At 34.9% G+C, this 18,075-nt stretch overlaps 1 protein-coding gene across 3 annotated transcripts in view; it reads left to right on the top strand.

Moving 5' to 3' along the window:
* The window catches only part of LOC447796 (G-cadherin), a 70,060-nt gene extending 52,938 nt beyond the window's left edge, over nucleotides 1-17,122 (top strand). For 2 of the 3 annotated variants that reach the window (XM_041598550.1, XM_041598553.1), the window contains 13 exons: nucleotides 1,098-1,201; nucleotides 2,287-2,697; nucleotides 3,353-3,618; nucleotides 4,119-4,476; nucleotides 5,432-5,547; nucleotides 5,961-5,966; nucleotides 7,916-8,208; nucleotides 8,833-9,008; nucleotides 9,504-9,771; nucleotides 10,215-10,395; nucleotides 11,167-11,414; nucleotides 12,083-12,331; nucleotides 12,713-17,122. In XM_041598550.1, the coding sequence (XP_041454484.1) occupies nucleotides 1,098-1,201; nucleotides 2,287-2,697; nucleotides 3,353-3,618; nucleotides 4,119-4,476; nucleotides 5,432-5,547; nucleotides 5,961-5,966; nucleotides 7,916-8,208; nucleotides 8,833-9,008; nucleotides 9,504-9,771; nucleotides 10,215-10,395; nucleotides 11,167-11,414; nucleotides 12,083-12,331; nucleotides 12,713-12,945 (2,909 nt within the window). In that variant the 3' untranslated portion in view covers nucleotides 12,946-17,122. The remainder of the gene's footprint in view (nucleotides 1-1,097; nucleotides 1,202-2,286; nucleotides 2,698-3,352; nucleotides 3,619-4,118; nucleotides 4,477-5,431; nucleotides 5,548-5,960; nucleotides 5,967-7,915; nucleotides 8,209-8,832; nucleotides 9,009-9,503; nucleotides 9,772-10,214; nucleotides 10,396-11,166; nucleotides 11,415-12,082; nucleotides 12,332-12,712) is intronic. The other variant, XM_041598552.1, reaches the window with a different exon arrangement.
* Nucleotides 17,123-18,075: the final 953 nt, after the last annotated feature.

Below are 18,075 nucleotides of genomic sequence, written 5' to 3' on the forward strand. Positions count from 1 at the left end.
ACACCAAGTCATATCAGTCCTTACACAAGACTCCATTCAGGTTTTGGTGCTGTGTCTGGTGTTAAATGGTACACTAACCCCAACACCAGGCATCAGCACTGAAAATCAAATCATTGATGTATTGTGAATTGTATGCCGGTAAATATCAAGCTGACAGTGTGCTGTCCTCTCCTTGCCACACAAAAATCAAGCTCAGAATGAAAATGAAATTATAGTATAAGGACTCTTGAGCTCATTTAGCTTAAGTTGTGAACCTTGTTATTTCTCATATTCCTCTTTACTTTAAATTTGATTTGATTTTCTCTTAGATATAACATCTTTCTAATATCAAAATTTAATGTAATTTTGTTCAGATGCTGTTTATGTAATGCACAAAGACATGCATGGATTAAACAAATCTAATAAATGAGTTAACCCTCCACATTTTTGACATTTTACTTTGAAGTCTCATGCAACGCTTGAGACCAACTTTGCAACACCCTAGTCAAAATTGTGTAACATTTTGTACATGCATGTCAGACCAAAAATGACAACAACAAAAAAATTTCCGTAATTTTGTGCTTTTTATGGCTGAAATAACTCTGCAGGAAAAAATTTATAAAAAACAGTAAAAAAAAATTAAGAAATATGTAAGATAATTAAAAAAATCAATAAAAACTTGCTATGAAAAAAGTACATGAATCGATTTTGATACCAGATTTTTTTTCATTTACAATTATTAGGAATGCTATATAGAATATTAACACTAATAATTAGCATTGTAGGAGCTTTTATTCAATGAATAAGAGCAAGTAGTATGATTTCATGAATGGATTAGCGTAATCGATTCAAAATAAAATATATTTATTTACTGAAATTCTCCTATGCAACAAAAGATTGCACCCAGTCTCTTCCATCGGGCAAAGTTTGGTCACGATTGCACAATCCGCGCCTGAGATCTGTAGGGGGCCATACTGGTCCCTCCCCATTCGAGTGACAAGAATAAAAATACCCCGCGACCAGTAAAGGCTAAATGTTGAGGCAATCCTAAAAGATCGATCTATTATATTCCAATGTAATATTCAAGATTTGCTTCTTTCATTTTGTTTGATGAACAGGTAACATTCCAACGACAGAGGTTGGAAAGGTTGGGGTAGAAGACCCCGATATTTTAGAGGACAAGACTTATGAAGCAGTGGGAGAATTACCAGATTTCTTTCAAGTAAGTCAACTTTCTAATGCTTTAGCTTATATCCAAATCATGCTGAGATGATGTAAACCTATGCTTGGTTAAGATTTTACTTTAATATGGTATGTAATGTATGTATGAAAGTAATGCGAATTACTCAGGATTTTGCACAATTTTAGCATGTGTTTTTTTCAAAGGTTGTACTCCAGGCTGAAATATATTTTGATAGAGTAAAACTCATTCAGCCGAACACTGAAAATATCAAAATATGATAACAAATAACAAAGTTTATTAATAGTGCATTTTAAAATTTAGCAATATTTTGTGGAAACAGCTATATGAACATCATGAATATTTATCAGATGGCCAATGATGTCATTTCACCACTGTCCCTTTTCTTATGTTATTACATGAAATTAAATTTATTTCATATTTTCATACATGTGTGTATAATTGGAAAAATAATAAATGAAAAAGTTGATAAAAGATCAGTTTCAGTTACCAAAATGAAACAATACTTGCCTATAATATTTAAAAATCATATTTTTTGTTTTCAGTGTTCATTGAACCATGAAACAATGAATATTGTTGAAAATACTCTTACCAAAATGTCACCATATTCTATCATTTTTATTGATAAATATGTGTAAAAAATCAAATCTTAGCAAATTTGGACTTGTGTTTATCCAACCATTATATTAAGCCAAAAAAGTTGTATTGTCTTTTAGATAGTCCCTTTTACAACCCTTCTGACTATATTTCATGATGAGAATGTGGAATCAGTTCCAATAAAATGGGATCAAAGTCATGATATATGGCTTGTGACTTTTGAAAAGTGACATTTTTGCCTTCTGACGGTGCTCACTGAAGCATGGCGTAAATTACGTCCTTAACATTTACTCAGAGGGTAGCTTATAAAATTACCTACACGCTCATGTAAAGATATATCAAAAGCTCGAATTGGTTTGGAAATTATTGATGTTTGTTCAAGGGGGGACTTACTTTTTTTGTTGTGTATAGTTGAGAGTGGTCTTCTCCACTGATTGGGTTAAAATTGATTAGGTGGGAAATAAGACTTTCAAACATATGAAAAGAAATTTTGCTTTGATCCTTTGCAGCTGGATTCAGACACTGGTGATATCACCATGGCGGAAGGCACCCCAGCTGGGGTCTATGAAATGGATATCCGTGTAAGTGATGATGGCACATATGAATCTGTCGTCTCAACAGTTATAGTGACCGTCAAGGATATCCCACGGGAGGCTGTCTTCAGTTCAGGGTCCATCCGCTTCTCGGGTACTACAGCGGAGGAGTTGATAACTCCTGACTCGGAAGGTGTCAGCAATCTTGACAGGCTCAAAGTCATCCTTGCCAATGCCGTTGGAGCTCAACTGGCCAACTTTGATATCTTCAGCGTGTTGAATGTGGTCGGTATGGAAAGGACTGTTGATATCCGCTATGCTGCCCATGGATCACCCTACTATCCTGCAGACCAACTTGATCTGGCTGCTCTGTCTGTATCTAATGAGGTATGATCCATCAAAAGTAATTTGCATGTTATTAATTGTGAGGTAGTGACTTTGTAGTCAACCTACATTGCTACAATTAACTCGCCTGTGGACACCTATTTTTTTTCTTTGTGAAGCCTTACCTGACGAGCTTTTATACTTAAATATTTGTAATTTTCTTTCATTGCTCCTGTTTTAAAATCCGTTTATGTATAAACAACATATATGTAGATAATATAAAAACTTTCTTTACATAAATTTTTATTGGAAAAATTGATTTTGGCATGTCATTATGTGCCCAATTTAAGGAGTTCAGTAGTGATATTCATTCTAATTTGTTTTCAGCATGGACTTGAAGATGGGCACAGTGTGTGCATAATTTCTTTTTCTAATTTGTTTTTTAAGAATTTTAGGGCACAATTCAAGTTATTGGCCAAAACATACAAACATAGTCACTTTGTATGAATGACATTTGGAATACTGTGGAATATGAAGGGTAGATGCATAATCACAAAATGCCTGGGATTAGTCTTGAATATTGCCAGGAATTGTGTAAAACTTGTGGCAATTTGTATTTCTTCACAAAAAGGCTGAGTTTAGGTTAATTTTGGCTACTGTGATGGATTGCACTAGGACTCCCAATAGAATTTTCTCCATGGATTTGTCTTATGTACAGATTGAAGAGTTAGGCTTAAGCATTGCCCAGATCCCTGTTGACCTGTGTGTGAAGGAGAACGTCTGTGAGTCATCCTGCACAAATGTTCTGGTAGTGGACCCTACACCAACTGTGGTGGACTCTGGCACGGCTTCACTTGTAGCGATTACATCGGTACTGGAAGCGCAGTGCATATGCGGTGCAAGGACAGTTACTCCTGGAAACTGTGATTCTGATCCCTGTCTTAATGGAGGCACATGCGAGGATGTCCATGGTGGCACATACAGGTAAGTCTGATGCAACGTGCATACTTGGTACCAGGACAGTTGCTCCTGGTGTATATGATTCTGATTCATTTCTTTATGGAGGCACATGTGAGGATGGCCATGGTGGCTCATACAGAAAGTCTCAAGCACTATGGATACACAGTACCAGGGGGCCGTTTCATAAAGCTGTTCTTAAGTTAAGAGTGTCTTTAAGAACAACTGGTGAACCTTTCTTACGCGATAAACCGTCACCAATGAACATCTTGGTGTATCCCATTTATCACAAGAAAGGATCACCAGTCGTTCTTAAAGTCACTCTTAACTTATGAACAGCTTTATGAAATGGCCCCTACGATAGTTAATCCCGGTGCCTGTGATTCTAATCCCTGTCTTTATGGAGGCACATGTGAGGATGTCCACAGTGGCTAGCAATTTGAAGTGTAACTGTTACTGCTGATGTCCATGAGTAATCAGTTATGTTTGGCTGATGATTATTATTAAAATTTGTGACTTATCTTTAGATGCACGTGTCCTTACCTGTTTGATGGGCCCAACTGCCAGCAGACCAAGCGTAGCTTTGAGAACGGCTATGCATCCTTCTCCACCTTGCGACAATGTGAAGAGACCAGCCTCTCCATCGAGTTCATCACTGAGGTTTCCAGTGGCACCCTGCTCTACAACGGTCCCATTTTTACGCCAACGGGTGATGATCCAATCGATATGATCCTTCTGGAGCTGATAGGTGGCAAGGCCAGGCTCACTATCAACCTTGGGTCCACTGATTCTACTGATGATAACTTGGTATTAGAGGCTCCTACTGATGATACCCAGTTGAATGACAATGAGTGGCACCGAATCGATGTATACCGTAATGGGAGGGTAAGAATATTCTCTATAGAACTTTAACAGTGGCAATGATCACAATATAACATTTGATTGAATCAAACAAGATAACTATCCCCAGTCTTCATCTATAAACACTGATTATGTGTTAAACGATTCTGGTAGAAATTGAGTAATTAACATTCGTTCAGTAGTTAGGATTCTTTCTACCCATATGGCCAAATAATGATAATATGCATGCCCACATGCGATCATCATTGTTTGGCAATTTTCAGCACAATCTGTTTTCAGCCTTGATATCATTATTTAGTTATAAACATTCATATGTGGTAAACTAAGTGGAAATTATTATTTTGTAAGCAACGCCTAATAAAGAAGTAGGTATCATGACGTCCTCACAGAAAATTAGTAGGATAATACTGAACTGACCAACATCGTATGGGCTATTTATCGTAGATTACTAGTCTTAAAATATACCTTTTGAGATTAATATAAATGATATTGAGAAAACAATTAGCCAATGATTGTGTTTGTATAGAGAAACTGATAATTATGTTGAGAGGATAAGTACCCGATTTGCTGCTTGGTATAAGAATTACTACAGAATTATTATAGTACGAAATGAATGTGTATGAGTAGAGAATTGATGTGATGTTTTTGAAGTTGGACTGTATTCCAAGACTATACTGCTTAGATTGTTGGGTTGGAACCTGGCCAGATTTTAGTAGTTTAGAACTCAGGTTGGTGCTAGACAAGAATGCTGGATTTATTTAAGGTTTGGGAGATGCATGGATCTTATTCAAATTGAGAAAACTTTGAATTGATGTATGACAATGGAGAAAGATAAAAAAAAAATCATGTGTATCAAAAAGTTGTACATCATAGATCATAAACATCTCAAATAAACTCCACTCTTGAATTATCAGACCAGAGATCAAAAAACAACAAGCAATCCGATAATGTGATGCTTCCTTTTTCATCTTCTATTCAGTTTGTTGAGATGACAGTAGACAGATGTATGGGTGTGTTCTTCGCAGAAACCTCATCCTCATCAACACTGGATACCTCTAGCTGTCGAGTCAATGGAACAACACCCGGCGAAAACAAGTAAGTTTCTCATTCAAGCTAGACACTGAGATGGTGGGGAATCTGGGGATGGAATCTGTGACATTTTTTCTAGGGTCCTATTTGAATTTGTTCTAAAAGCTCTTCTCATTCATGTGACCAGATGAAGATTTCCTGATACAATATCTGTATGCAAAAATTTTATATAAGATATCACCCTTGGCTAAACTTGATGGCAATGTCTATTTGGACAATATTTTGAGTCAGTATCATTTCAAGAAATAATTGCATTCATATAGAGAATGCATGTATCTTTGATGTTATGTATGTAGAAAAATAATAAATCTGTTGAGGAGATCTCCCTTCCTGATCATTAGTCAGTTTCCTTTAAGAAAAAAAAAATGATTTGTTTTATTTAACGCATCTTTTGTTTGTTTTTTCTGTTTATTTTCAAGCTTAAGGTTAGTTTTGCTGTTTTTTGCTGTCGGCCTGGTATTGTTATTTAATAATAGCTACATTTATTTGATTAACCACAGTCCAGCTGTTTACTGTTTTACCAGCTATTTAAAAGCTTAATTTTTTTGTAATGGTTCAGGGTATTTAAAACAATGTATATGATGTACTTTATTTTATATGTAAATATTTTGTATTATCTATATCTGGTTTAACAATGCATTTAAACCACATATTTTGGTCTGCATGATTTACCTGTGCAGTATGAGAGCATATTGCATGGAGCGCTGACATCTGACGAACATCCCATGGGTTACTATACAAAATTTGCTGTAAAGTATGGTACCGTATTGCACAGTCGAATACGCATGCGCGATCAAATTTTGAATATAAAACACACATAAGAAATCATTGCAATGCAGTTCACAGCGTGCCACACAAAAGATGCTTAAAATACAATAAAAAATGTGATTTATGTTTCAGCAGCTACTTTTCCTTTTATTTAAATAATCTTAATTTTACAGAAAAAAATTAGCATATCCATTGCAGGAACAATAAGAATACAATACAAGTAGAATTCTGTCACACAGATTCATGCATAAAAGCGAGTATGCAGCATATTGCAAATATGTACGAGAACTCTTCATATCATACATATACTATTTACTAAAGTATTGGGGATGGTTGTATATTAAATATATATATATTTATATATATATATACTTAATACCATTCAGTATTGTATATTTTACATCAGCAAAATTGTTTTATTCTCTGGAATAACATCATAATAATCATCTTGGGAGTAATCCACACTTCACTCATAGACTGGGTATTTCACATAACCTCAGTCTTGCCCATTTTTGTAACCTGGAACTCATTTGTGCAGATTAGTACATCACATTTATTTGCTTTAATGAAAATAATCTCCAAGATCTTGACATTGGCATTGTGAGTGGTGAACTCGAAATTCCTGTTTTCACAAGCAAATTTGCAATTAGTTTACTTGGAAAGACATTCTCCATCAAGCTGTATTAATTTGTCATACACAAAATGTAGCAAAAAAAATGAAAACTGTTGCCAATTTGAAAAATTTGAAAAAAATAACCCTACAAAAAATACTGTTCTGTTTTGCTTTGCACCCAGCATGAAAATAATAAGAGAAATCACAAATATAAACAAAGATAAAAATCACTGTTCCAAGTGAAGCATTTGCAAATTTGCTTGTTAAAAAGGGAATTATAACTGAGGCTATCACTCACAGTGACATTTTAAGTATTTTAGGGATTGTTCTCATGAAAAAAATCAACTATATCATTGAAACATAAATGATTAAAATGCATTTAAAATGGACCCAGTAGGCATATAGATTTGCTGTTACAGTCTTGAAGCGTGCTTAGACTGTGTTTTAACAAAGTTCATGTATTTAACTTGTTTCGTGATTGGTGATGATCTGCTTTAGTCATGATAACCAATCTCTCTAAGGTAGTTATAACTACATTACGTAGGGACCTGAGGTTTGACTGTCTAGAACATTGAACCTTCTGAAAAATGTCCTACAATATGATACATTGCAACTGACCAGTAACAGACTTTGAACTAGATGACTTCTGAAGTTTCTTATATCCATAGGCTTCTTCAAGGGCCACCTGGTTTCAGAAGGTCTGTTCTTGACTTCTAATTAGATGTAAACTCATAGACGAAGTGGAGTTATTAAAGACGTTTATGAATGAACTAGGATTACATTGGGTGCAAAAACAACCAAATTGTTTACTAACTACAAACTTGTAAATGAACATAGTGAGGATTTGTTTGGTGAAAACGCCCCTTTGGAAAGTGAAGTACATACTAACTCCTTGATCCCCAGGTTCATTTGTGAACCTTTGATTAACTTTCATTGATGACAAGTTTTATATGAAACTCTTGCTGACTAGATTTACTTTGTTTCTTTCTCCAGGTTCTTAAATGTGCACACGCCTCTTTTCTTGGGAGGTATGAGTGCGGACTATGACGTGACCGTTCCGAGTGGATTTGATGGCTGCATCAAGAATCTGGTCTCGGACGGTTTCCTGTATGACCTCGGCACACCTGGTACATCTTCCAAGAGTGAGGCAGGATGCCCTCGTACTGATGGCCAGTGCACAGATGATAATGGCATGCCTGTTTGTAACAATGGCACCTGTGAAGCTGATATCGACTCTTTCATCTGTATTTGTTTCCCTGGATTCAACGGACTAACCTGCGATGTCGGTGAGTTGATCCAGTAGCTCTGAGTTTACCTCAATTTAATTTGCCACCTTCTCTCACCTTTTTCAAAGATGTTCCCATTTGAATTTTAGTATGCAGTGTGTATTGGGGAAATTAGACCATCATTTGATCTGTCAGAATATCATGCACGATCTTCCACTCAGCTGCATATCTACGAGACCTTACAGTGTTTTAAGTATATGTTTTTCTTAGTGTATTTTAGTACAGAGGTTCTGACTCTAATTTTTTTCATTCAGAAGTTCAAGGGTTTAAATCAGAGACATGGCTTTATTTTCCTTTGCTAAATTGTAGAAACTAGATACATAGATGGAATAGCTGTTCCTTGAAATGATTGTACTCCGGTTGGCCTTAAGGCTAAAAAAATGACATCAAATGCCCCTATAAAGCACTTAAAAGAAACTTTGCAGTATTATGATTTTTGTTCTAAAGTTTAAACAATTTGCTTGTCTTGCATAGATAGATTGAGTCCTGGCTATTCTATCCACTCCTTGTTCAATAATCCTTTTCCTGTGTTGAATTATCATTGTCTAGGTATATAACTGACCATTATGTATCAGTCACATGGTTTACTCTTGCAAAAACGTTCCATTTTGTTTTCATGTTCAGAGTTGACGCCATATGACTTCGCAATAGAAAGTTACATCACCTACGAGCTCTTGGACAGCTCCTTGTATGACGATGCACGATCTTCCAACTACCAGATCATGGTGAGGACAAGACAAGAGAATGGACTCATCTGGTCAATTTCCAGTGCTAACACATACGAATACATCAGAATGGAGGTAAGAGTCTTTCTATTGATACTGCTATTAGCATCATCCTTGCCAGTAAATTAGGGACAGTCCTATTTTGGGGAAAGAAAAATAATTTTCACCTATAATGTCCCCCTGTACCTTCTGTTGTGAAAGTTTGTCCATATGGTGGTGTGGAAAAGTTTGCGATGTCCATATTTCTTATTTTTTGCAGCTTTCTATGGACCTCTTTATGGACTTGTAGTATTGGCAGAAATGTGTCATTTTTGTTGTCATTGAAGTTATCATTGTTCTTAATAGAAGCAGTAGTAGTAATTTTAGATATTATTATTTTTGTTAAAATTGTTGTTATAATGATGATAAGTGTACCTCTCAGAGACAGTATCTTACATGCAGGAAGCAACTTTCTTTCATGCTTTGAATTGCTATAACTCCCAAGGGTTAAACAGATGTATTCATTGTTTTCATTACAATGAAAAAAGATAAAAATATCATAACTCCCCCCCCCATTGTGCCAAATTTTAGATGGTTCAAGGAGAACTCAAAGCTGACTGGCATCTTGGAGATAAGCCTGTATCTGTCACCATGGTCAACTTCAGCATCAACGACGGAGCGTGGCACGCCATTAACTTTGATCGTTATGACTCTGTGGTCACAATCAAGATCGATGGAGGAGGCGGGGTCAAGGAGATACAGAACAGAGAAAGTCAATACTCTGGATTGGACGTTGATGAAAACTCACTGGTTATTGGAGCATTTGTGGATGTTAATACGGTGACAGATGACTTCATGGGTAAGACTTAGCTTCCTCTGTCCTCTGCTACTAGTATTAGATTAAAAACCCTATATAACACCTTGTTCTCTATCATCAAAATATTTCCAAATAAATTTGAGGAAATACATATTAGAGATTATTTCTGCATAGGAATAATTTTATTCACTTTATTCTGCTACTTGTTTGCCTCTTTTTAGCTGCCGTACTCTCATCAGCACCCACCTTGCTATTTGACATTGCCTCCCGCTTTGTACATTCAAGAATCATCAATTGTCATAAGCATGTGCCTCATCTTAAACTCCCACATGTTTTTTTTTTCTTGATTAAGGGAGATGACCTTCATCTCATTCTTTTATTGTTCTTGATGGATTATTTTTGTTTAATTGAATAGAGCTTGCGAACGTTGTCATCATGTGCTTAACTAAATATGTGACATGTTAATTGCTTTTCTCTTTTGTCAGGTTGTATGAATGACCCCAGGATAAACCATAATTTCCTGGGAATGGAAGGCACTAATGACTATGCCGTAGCCACCAAGTCTGCAGGAGTGACGGAAGGCTGTCCCTCTGATGTCTGTGACAGCGACCCTTGTCCTGGTAGCGTCCTTGTCTGCACAGATTACTGGAGGTTCTATGAATGCTTGTAAGTTTGTCCGATTGTCTGAATTCTGAAATATGTCTATTATGGGCCAGAAGGAGGGATTCCTGATTTATTGTGTGTGTGTGTGTGTGAAGAATATAAACCACTTATTTGAACACTCATGAATGTATATAGACACATATAATCTCAGTCATTATTTAATTGGCAAGATAAGCATGGGATTGTTGAGTATTTTCCGAGCAATATTAATTAATTAATACTATCTCACATATACTTTTCTGTGTTAGTGTATCATAAGTGTTGTCAGTTTTCAGCTAAGATTTCTTGATTTCACAAAGATAACTTTGTGTTAATGCACCAGATTTAAGTCTATGATAATAAGGTGCCAAATAACCTTGATTTTAAAGACTTTCTCATGAAATTAATGTTTGCTGAAACTACATTCTTTTACTTCTTCAAAATACTGCAGGTTTCATGACTTTTTTTCTCCGAAATTCTATTATAAACATGTCTAGTTGACAAAGAGGAAAATAAGTTTTTCCTTCATCCCTCAAAATACTGCATTTTTTTTACAGTGTTGGCAACCCTGCAAAAGCTATTCTAAATATTACAAAGTATTAAATATGAATATGGCAGTTAGATAGTGAGATAATGACTTTACTGTAGGAGGTGGTGTGTAGAATATGTAGTACACTACAAAACATTCGTCATTGATATATCTGGATAGATAATCCCCTCAATGGTATGAAATTGTGCACGAAAGCTGATAATAGATAACCAAGCCCTTCCTCAAACTAATATTTGATCCATCAGATGCCCTGAAGGCCAGGAGGAAGTGGAAGATGATCCAGACACCTGTATGGCCATCATTGACTGCGTACCCAACCCTTGCGCCAATGGAGGAACTTGCGTGGAGGGCGATCCAACAGGTTACACCTGTGACTGTCCCAGTGGTTACTATGGAGACAGATGTGAAGCTGCGTTTGGTGAACAAGGAGCTAGTCTTGGTATTACTCCTCTAGGCATTATCCTCATGATCCTCTGCATCCTGCTTATTATCAGTAAGTCACAAGCCTTGATGATTTGTTTGGATGATTAGAATTTCTTCTTCATTGGCTCATATTTGTGAATTTGGCAACATTCTGCATCATACTGTTATTGCTATATTTTTTTGTGTGTTAAATTTGTGTATTGGAATGTGTTCTTCATTCATTGTGATTTATTTGAAAAACATCCTTATTGAAACTGTCAGAAGACTGATGTAATCAAAGACTACCAACAAAGAAAAGGATTTGCCTCATCAAGGAATTTGGAATGATAAAAATTTCTATTGGCAACCTTATGGGTTTTTATCTGTCATATGGGTTTTTATCTGTCAAAAGCAAGTCTGTTGGCTCAGTTGGTAGAGCATCCTTCTCACATTCTGGTGGTTGGGAGTTCAATCCCCGGCCGCATCAGACCAAAAGACATTAACAGATGGGAGTTGTTGCTACCCTGTTTGGCGTTCAACGATGTAAGGTGTACAGCAATGTTGATCTGATGCTGCACTGTGGCTGCGGGGGCCACGATCATATGGGCAAAATTAATTTTGGGAGTATATCCATTTCAGATACCTATTTTGAACAATGAATTTTTTTTATAGGTTTTTATAAAGAGCTTGTAACATTAATCTTTATTCAACTACTAAGTGGTTATACATATTTAACTCACAATCCATTTCCCATTTCAGTCCTCCTCCTTGGCTTAGTGCTCTACACTCAAAGACGGGATCGCAAGTCTGCCCTTGCTTTTGCCATTGATCCGGAGGACGACATCAGAGAGAACTTCATCAATTACGATGAGGAAGGCGGAGGAGAGGAAGATAATGATGCCTATGATCTCAGCACGTTGCGTAAGCCTGTGGATGCTATCAGTGCAGGTAGCATAGAGAAGAAGCCGGTTGCCCCGGTTTCAGAGGTACCTGTCGGCAGACCTTCAGGTAAGACATTCTTAACAGTCTTTACTATGTCCGTGCACAGTTATAATCATGCCATAGATTCAGGCAATTCCATAAATCATCAGCCTTTCTGTATGTCCAACCCCCATTCTTCTCCTTTCTTACTTCACAACATGAACTTCCCAAGCCATGATCATTTGATCCCAGTTATAAGTAAGATGTTCCTTTTTTATTTAAATAAAATTGCCAGTATACACTTAATAGGTTTACCAACTTGTGTCAGTTTATTTGTATATCGTTCGTTTGTTACATTGCAATTTATTGTTTGATTTTTATATTTGACAAATAAAACCACAATTGGACTTGACAAAAACAAAGTGCAAGATTTCTGATATCCTCTGTCTACTTTAATCTTTTCACCAGGTGTTGACCCCAATGTCGGTGATTTCATCAATGATCGTCTTAAAGGAGCAAATGATGATCCCGAAGGGCCACCTTACGATGAGCCACACATCTATGACTACGAGGGTGACGGCTCCACGGCAGGTTCTCTCAGCTCCCTCAACAGCAGTAGCACAGACTCCGAGCAGAACTATGACTACTTGAACGACTGGGGTCCACAGTTCAGGAAACTTGCCGATATGTATGGCAGCTAGAAAGTGTTCTGCAGCAGCATTTGATAGTACTTGATGTTTTAAACTCTCTCTCTGTAATAAATTGATGATGTTGTGAACCCTTTAGCACCTACACAGAATGAGTAGATTATTATTTATAAGAATGAGTCTGTGACAGTTAATTTATAATTTCCTGAAAGTAAATTTCTTCTGTAACTTAATGAAAATGAATTAATACTGGAATTCATGTAGGTAAATATCTATGAAAAAAATTGGGGGGATTTCCGCCTAAACTTTTAAAAGTGACAGTTTGCTGAAATTTGTGCTCATGTCAAATCTGTTACTGCTTTACATTTGGTGCAAAGAATGTGACTTTAAGGTACTAAAGGGTTTGTCTTGCAGGCTATCTTATGTTTATTACTGTTAAATGAATGATTGTATACACAGTTATTACATCCATGTGCATTTTAGAGAGGGTCTAAGTGTTGAAAAGATCTTTGTGTTGCCATCCTTTGTTGAGAATGAATGTTGGTGATAATTGTTATTTGTCTGTTGATTGTAATTGAGCGTTGATATTGTTATTTAATGATTGAGGAAAAATAAAGTAGATTTATCAAGTGTACATAAAGATTTGAAAACATTCAGTATATTAAACTGGCAACATTTCTCAGTGTGTGTGAAATGAATGTCTAATTTATAATCATTTTCCCCTCTCCACAGCACAGAATTCCCCTTATCATGCAAATAACAATCTATTTCTGTGATGAAATAGAAATAAATATTTTGACAAGCATTAAATATAATTCCACAAGGAATAGTCAAATAGCTTACATGAGGCATTTCCAGTTTTTGAAGACACTAGAAAAACTTGAATTCTACTCATTCAACTGTATAAGTTCGATAGAACCTACAATTTTTTTAATGACAGAACAAGAATGATTGTTTTTATCCTTTTTAAGATTCAAGATTCATTTTATAAGACATGGAGGTTAATTGGATGTATATAGTTTTTATTTCAGTACTGATATTCTAAAGTATGTATAGTTGCTTAGAAAGAAAGAAATGAAGAAGCAAGAGCTCGGGCAGACTTGCAATCTGTCTACTAAATGTTTTTTTTTTAGAAATGCATGTGTGGAATTTGAATATTTTGTCTGCATGTGCCATGCATGCCAATGTGTGTAATTTGGAATATATAGTACTATAGTAGATGGAAGGGGCTCACAGTACCCCTACATTTTACTGTGAGATTTGAATCCACTAAATCATTGTAAAAGATGCACATAGTACGTTCTATTGTTTCATCATGCACTGCAATGTATTGTATGCTTCCTGGAACTTGGAGTCAAGTTTCTGCAAAACAATCTATGAGTAGGAGATTGATCATCAAGTTACATTCTCGTGAAATTTGGATTAGATTACATCAACAGGCATGACTCAGAATTTGTTTGATAATCAAACTCTTTTATTTTGAGTTATCTCGTAGGAGCTGAAGTATTCATATGGAACATATCAGTTTGTCAGAAAATATTGTTTAGGTCATAAAAATTCATGAATCCATGTTAATAGTTTTAATATAAATATAATGATACTATCAATAAATGCATAATTTGATGGCTATTAAACTATTTTTGATTATGCTTTTATTCTTGTCATGGAAATTTCACTTTTGTATATCTCAAATAACTTGATGATGTTTTCAAAGTGTATTTCATGGCTTCATTTACGTATTAGGCCATGCAACTCATCAGTTTGTATTCATTTCTTCATTTTTTATTAGCTATATTTTTGGGGGGATGGGTGGGGGATCTTGTATTACTAGTATGCTTTCGCACCATCATCTATGATTTAAATTTGTCATGTATATTTAAATACCTTTGCCATAAACACAGGAATTATTTCTTTGAAGTTCAGTCTTCTTGTAATTGTGTAAAGACAAGATTACATAATCATTGTTCTCAAATTGTTTCTATTTCAATATAGGAGCAGAAATTAATTATTTCAAAACAGTAAATGTAAGGCACGATATCAGTTGCTATATGTAGGGAATAATGAAATTTGATTTGAACCTTTTCTCAAAGAATGAGTGCAGTGCCTTTTTAAAGCTTTTAATTTGCATGATTACTAAAATGTTGAAAATAAAACCAAATATAGATTTGCACTTATGCTAAGGTACACATGGCCATTATTGTAAATAGGCAGCAGTATTCAAGACATGTTCACAAAAAACACTCTGTATTCAAGGTATCTTCTTTCATTCAGCCAAAGGTAAACAAATCGTTTTCACTTATTCTATTTCATTTTTTAAAAATAATTTGTGATTGACGGAAATAGAAGTACTTATATTTGATATAGTTAAAATGATTTTGCATGGATGTGATAAATCATATTATTCATGTTTGTCACCCGTTGTAATGACATTTATGATGTTGTTATCATTTGCAACCAGGCTTTTTTAATGTTTATGACTGTATTTAATGATTTTATTTCATCTGCACTTAAAAGGACCTGTCATCAAAATCGATCCAAGAATATAAAAATGGATATTATGAAAGTTTCTGGAAATACTGATAACAAAGGTACATGTATATTCCTATATGTTTGCCTATGAAAAAGGAAGTGCTTTATTTTATATTTTGATGAAAACACACATTAAACAGAATAGCCATACTTATCCTGATTATGTGGATATTTTAAAAAATGAAAGAGCATTTTCTGTTTTTTTTTTTCTTTCAAGTACTTGTATTTATTATTGTTCTCAAGGGAGGGGGGGGGGTGAAAAATATCATTTTGGTGACTGGTCCTTTTTTCCTCCAGATATTGAGATGATTTTCTGATTATCTATTTAAGTTTTATGTATATATTTTGTATAAGATATTATTCGACCACCAAAGCAAGTTTGATAAATAAGGATGTATACAATATCAATCATTATGTGTTTCATATTTCTTTCCGCGTATCAGCCAGTTTGACCATCATAGTTAAAAAAAAAAAGAGTCACATTCTAGTTCTTCCTGTAGCATCAGTATTCTTGGCCCCAGTAACACACAGCTTAGTGTTTGATTGTAGGCCTGATTTTTACAATTGATTATATTGACCATCATGTACAATCAATCGTACCAATCTATTGTAAGATCAATCACTGAGCTTTGTGTTTCAAGCCACTGGTCAAAAATCATAGAAATATTTTGCATATGTGTGATTGTGTAAATAACACTAGTTTTATGATGTTTGTAAATCGTAAAATCTTGTAAAAGAAATTTAACAGGTGTGATGCTTTATGTGTTGTAGGACTACAGCCTTGTTTTTTTTCCTTCCTTTTATCTTTTAAAATGCTTCAGAACTGTTTAAATTAATATTTGTGTTATAAATTCACAATTTATGTCACCGTTGCAACCAGTAAGCTATGAGAAATCAAATCTCACCAAGAAAATACTTCCTTTGAAATGCAGTTGGTCAGCAACACTTGTATTTTATAATTAGTGTGAAATTTGATAAAGAACTTTACCCCCTCCACTCCTCAACAAGGAAAAAAAAATCATGTGTATCATGAAAAACAACTAAGCATTCTGCAAAATATGGTTGCTTCACATTTAATATGTTCTGAAACTTCATGAAACAAAATAGAAAGATACAATTTGTAATAACTAGTTATACTTATTTCCATACCTCCAAGAAAAAATTAATAAAAAAGATTATGAAAAATTATTAAAAAGAAATAATCTAGTTTAAGAGAGGAGTGGTTAAGTGTTACAGAGTTGTAAAAGGAAATAAAAAAAACATGAGTATGATTTGTTTGATTAACTATTAATGAGCTGTACATTAAGTAACATGAATCAATACTGGTGTAGTTTGACATTTTTAAAGTCTTCATGCGATTCTCAAAGTTGCATAAATTGTTGAGGTTTTTTTTAACAAATATTATTAAGATCTTTATATACCAGCACTATGTATTGAATTTATTTATTGATGCCCTTATGGCTTTTTAAAAAGATGATATCAGTACTTCTTCTGAGTCTGTAATTAGGAACCATCTACAGAAAAAATCTTATTGCTAATTTCTAGACAATTATCTGTGTTTTGTTTTGATAAGTTACTTTTATTATTCTCTGTCAATGTCTTAAATTGGGCTTTTCTGCTAGTGCAAAGCATCTAAATGGCGTAGTTGTAGATAGCAAATTTGCTGCTTGTTTTTACATTTTTCATGCAGGTTTGAAATAAATCCATTAGAAAAAAAATGTTTGAGTTAATTGTGATTTATCTTGACAGGTCTATGGGTTTGGAGCGAATGTATTGATAGAAAGTTGAGGAAAGGAAAGGAAACGAGACAGAAACCAGGAGGATTAAATGAATGAAAGAAAGCAGGGGGATGAAGGAAAAAGAAGAATGATGATTGAAAGAGGGAGATACAGATGAGACTGAGAAAAAAAGAAGGTGATGAAGAAGAGAGGAAAGAAAGGAATGGTAAGAGAAAGGTGATAAAGAGGAAAGGGGGGAAAGGGAAGTGACAGGGAGAGTGGAAAATGAAAGAAAAAAAGATGAGAGAAAGAAGGGTATGAAGAAGAGAAGGAAGATATGGAAGGTGAGTTTTTAGGAAGAGGTGATTGAAAATGTGTTGAGAGAGAAGGGGAGGAGAGCGAGAGAAAGGAAAAGACAAGAAAAGAATGGTGAAAGAAAGGGGGATAAAGAAGAAAGGGAGGGAAGGAAAGTGACAGAGAGAGGGAAAAATTAAAGAAAAAAATGAGAGAAAGAAGGGTATGAAGAGAAGGAAGATATGGAAGGTGAGTTCTTAGGAAGAGGGGATTGAAAATGTGTTCAGAAGAGGAAGGAGATGAAGAAGAGAGGGAAGGGGAGGAGAGTGAGAGAGAAAAAGAAAAGATATGTCAAGAGAAAGTGGAGATAAAGAAGAGAGGAAGGGAAAAGAATTTATTTATTTCCACATTCCAATAACAAAAGTATATACAAGTGTAATAATTTTTTCTCAGCATAATATAACAATACGCAAATGACATAATGAATAACTTTAAAATTCGATAACCCGGAGTACCTATGATCTTGGTTATGATTAACAGTATTGGTACAAAATATCGTCATTTGAAAAAAAAAAACACCCAAAACAATCAAAGGGATGTTTTTTTAATCAAAATATGATTCCGTCATTCACTACATGATGCC

Source organism: Lytechinus variegatus, chromosome 2, assembly GCF_018143015.1.
Source record: "Lytechinus variegatus isolate NC3 chromosome 2, Lvar_3.0, whole genome shotgun sequence".
Lineage (NCBI taxonomy): Eukaryota > Metazoa > Echinodermata > Echinoidea > Temnopleuroida > Toxopneustidae > Lytechinus > Lytechinus variegatus.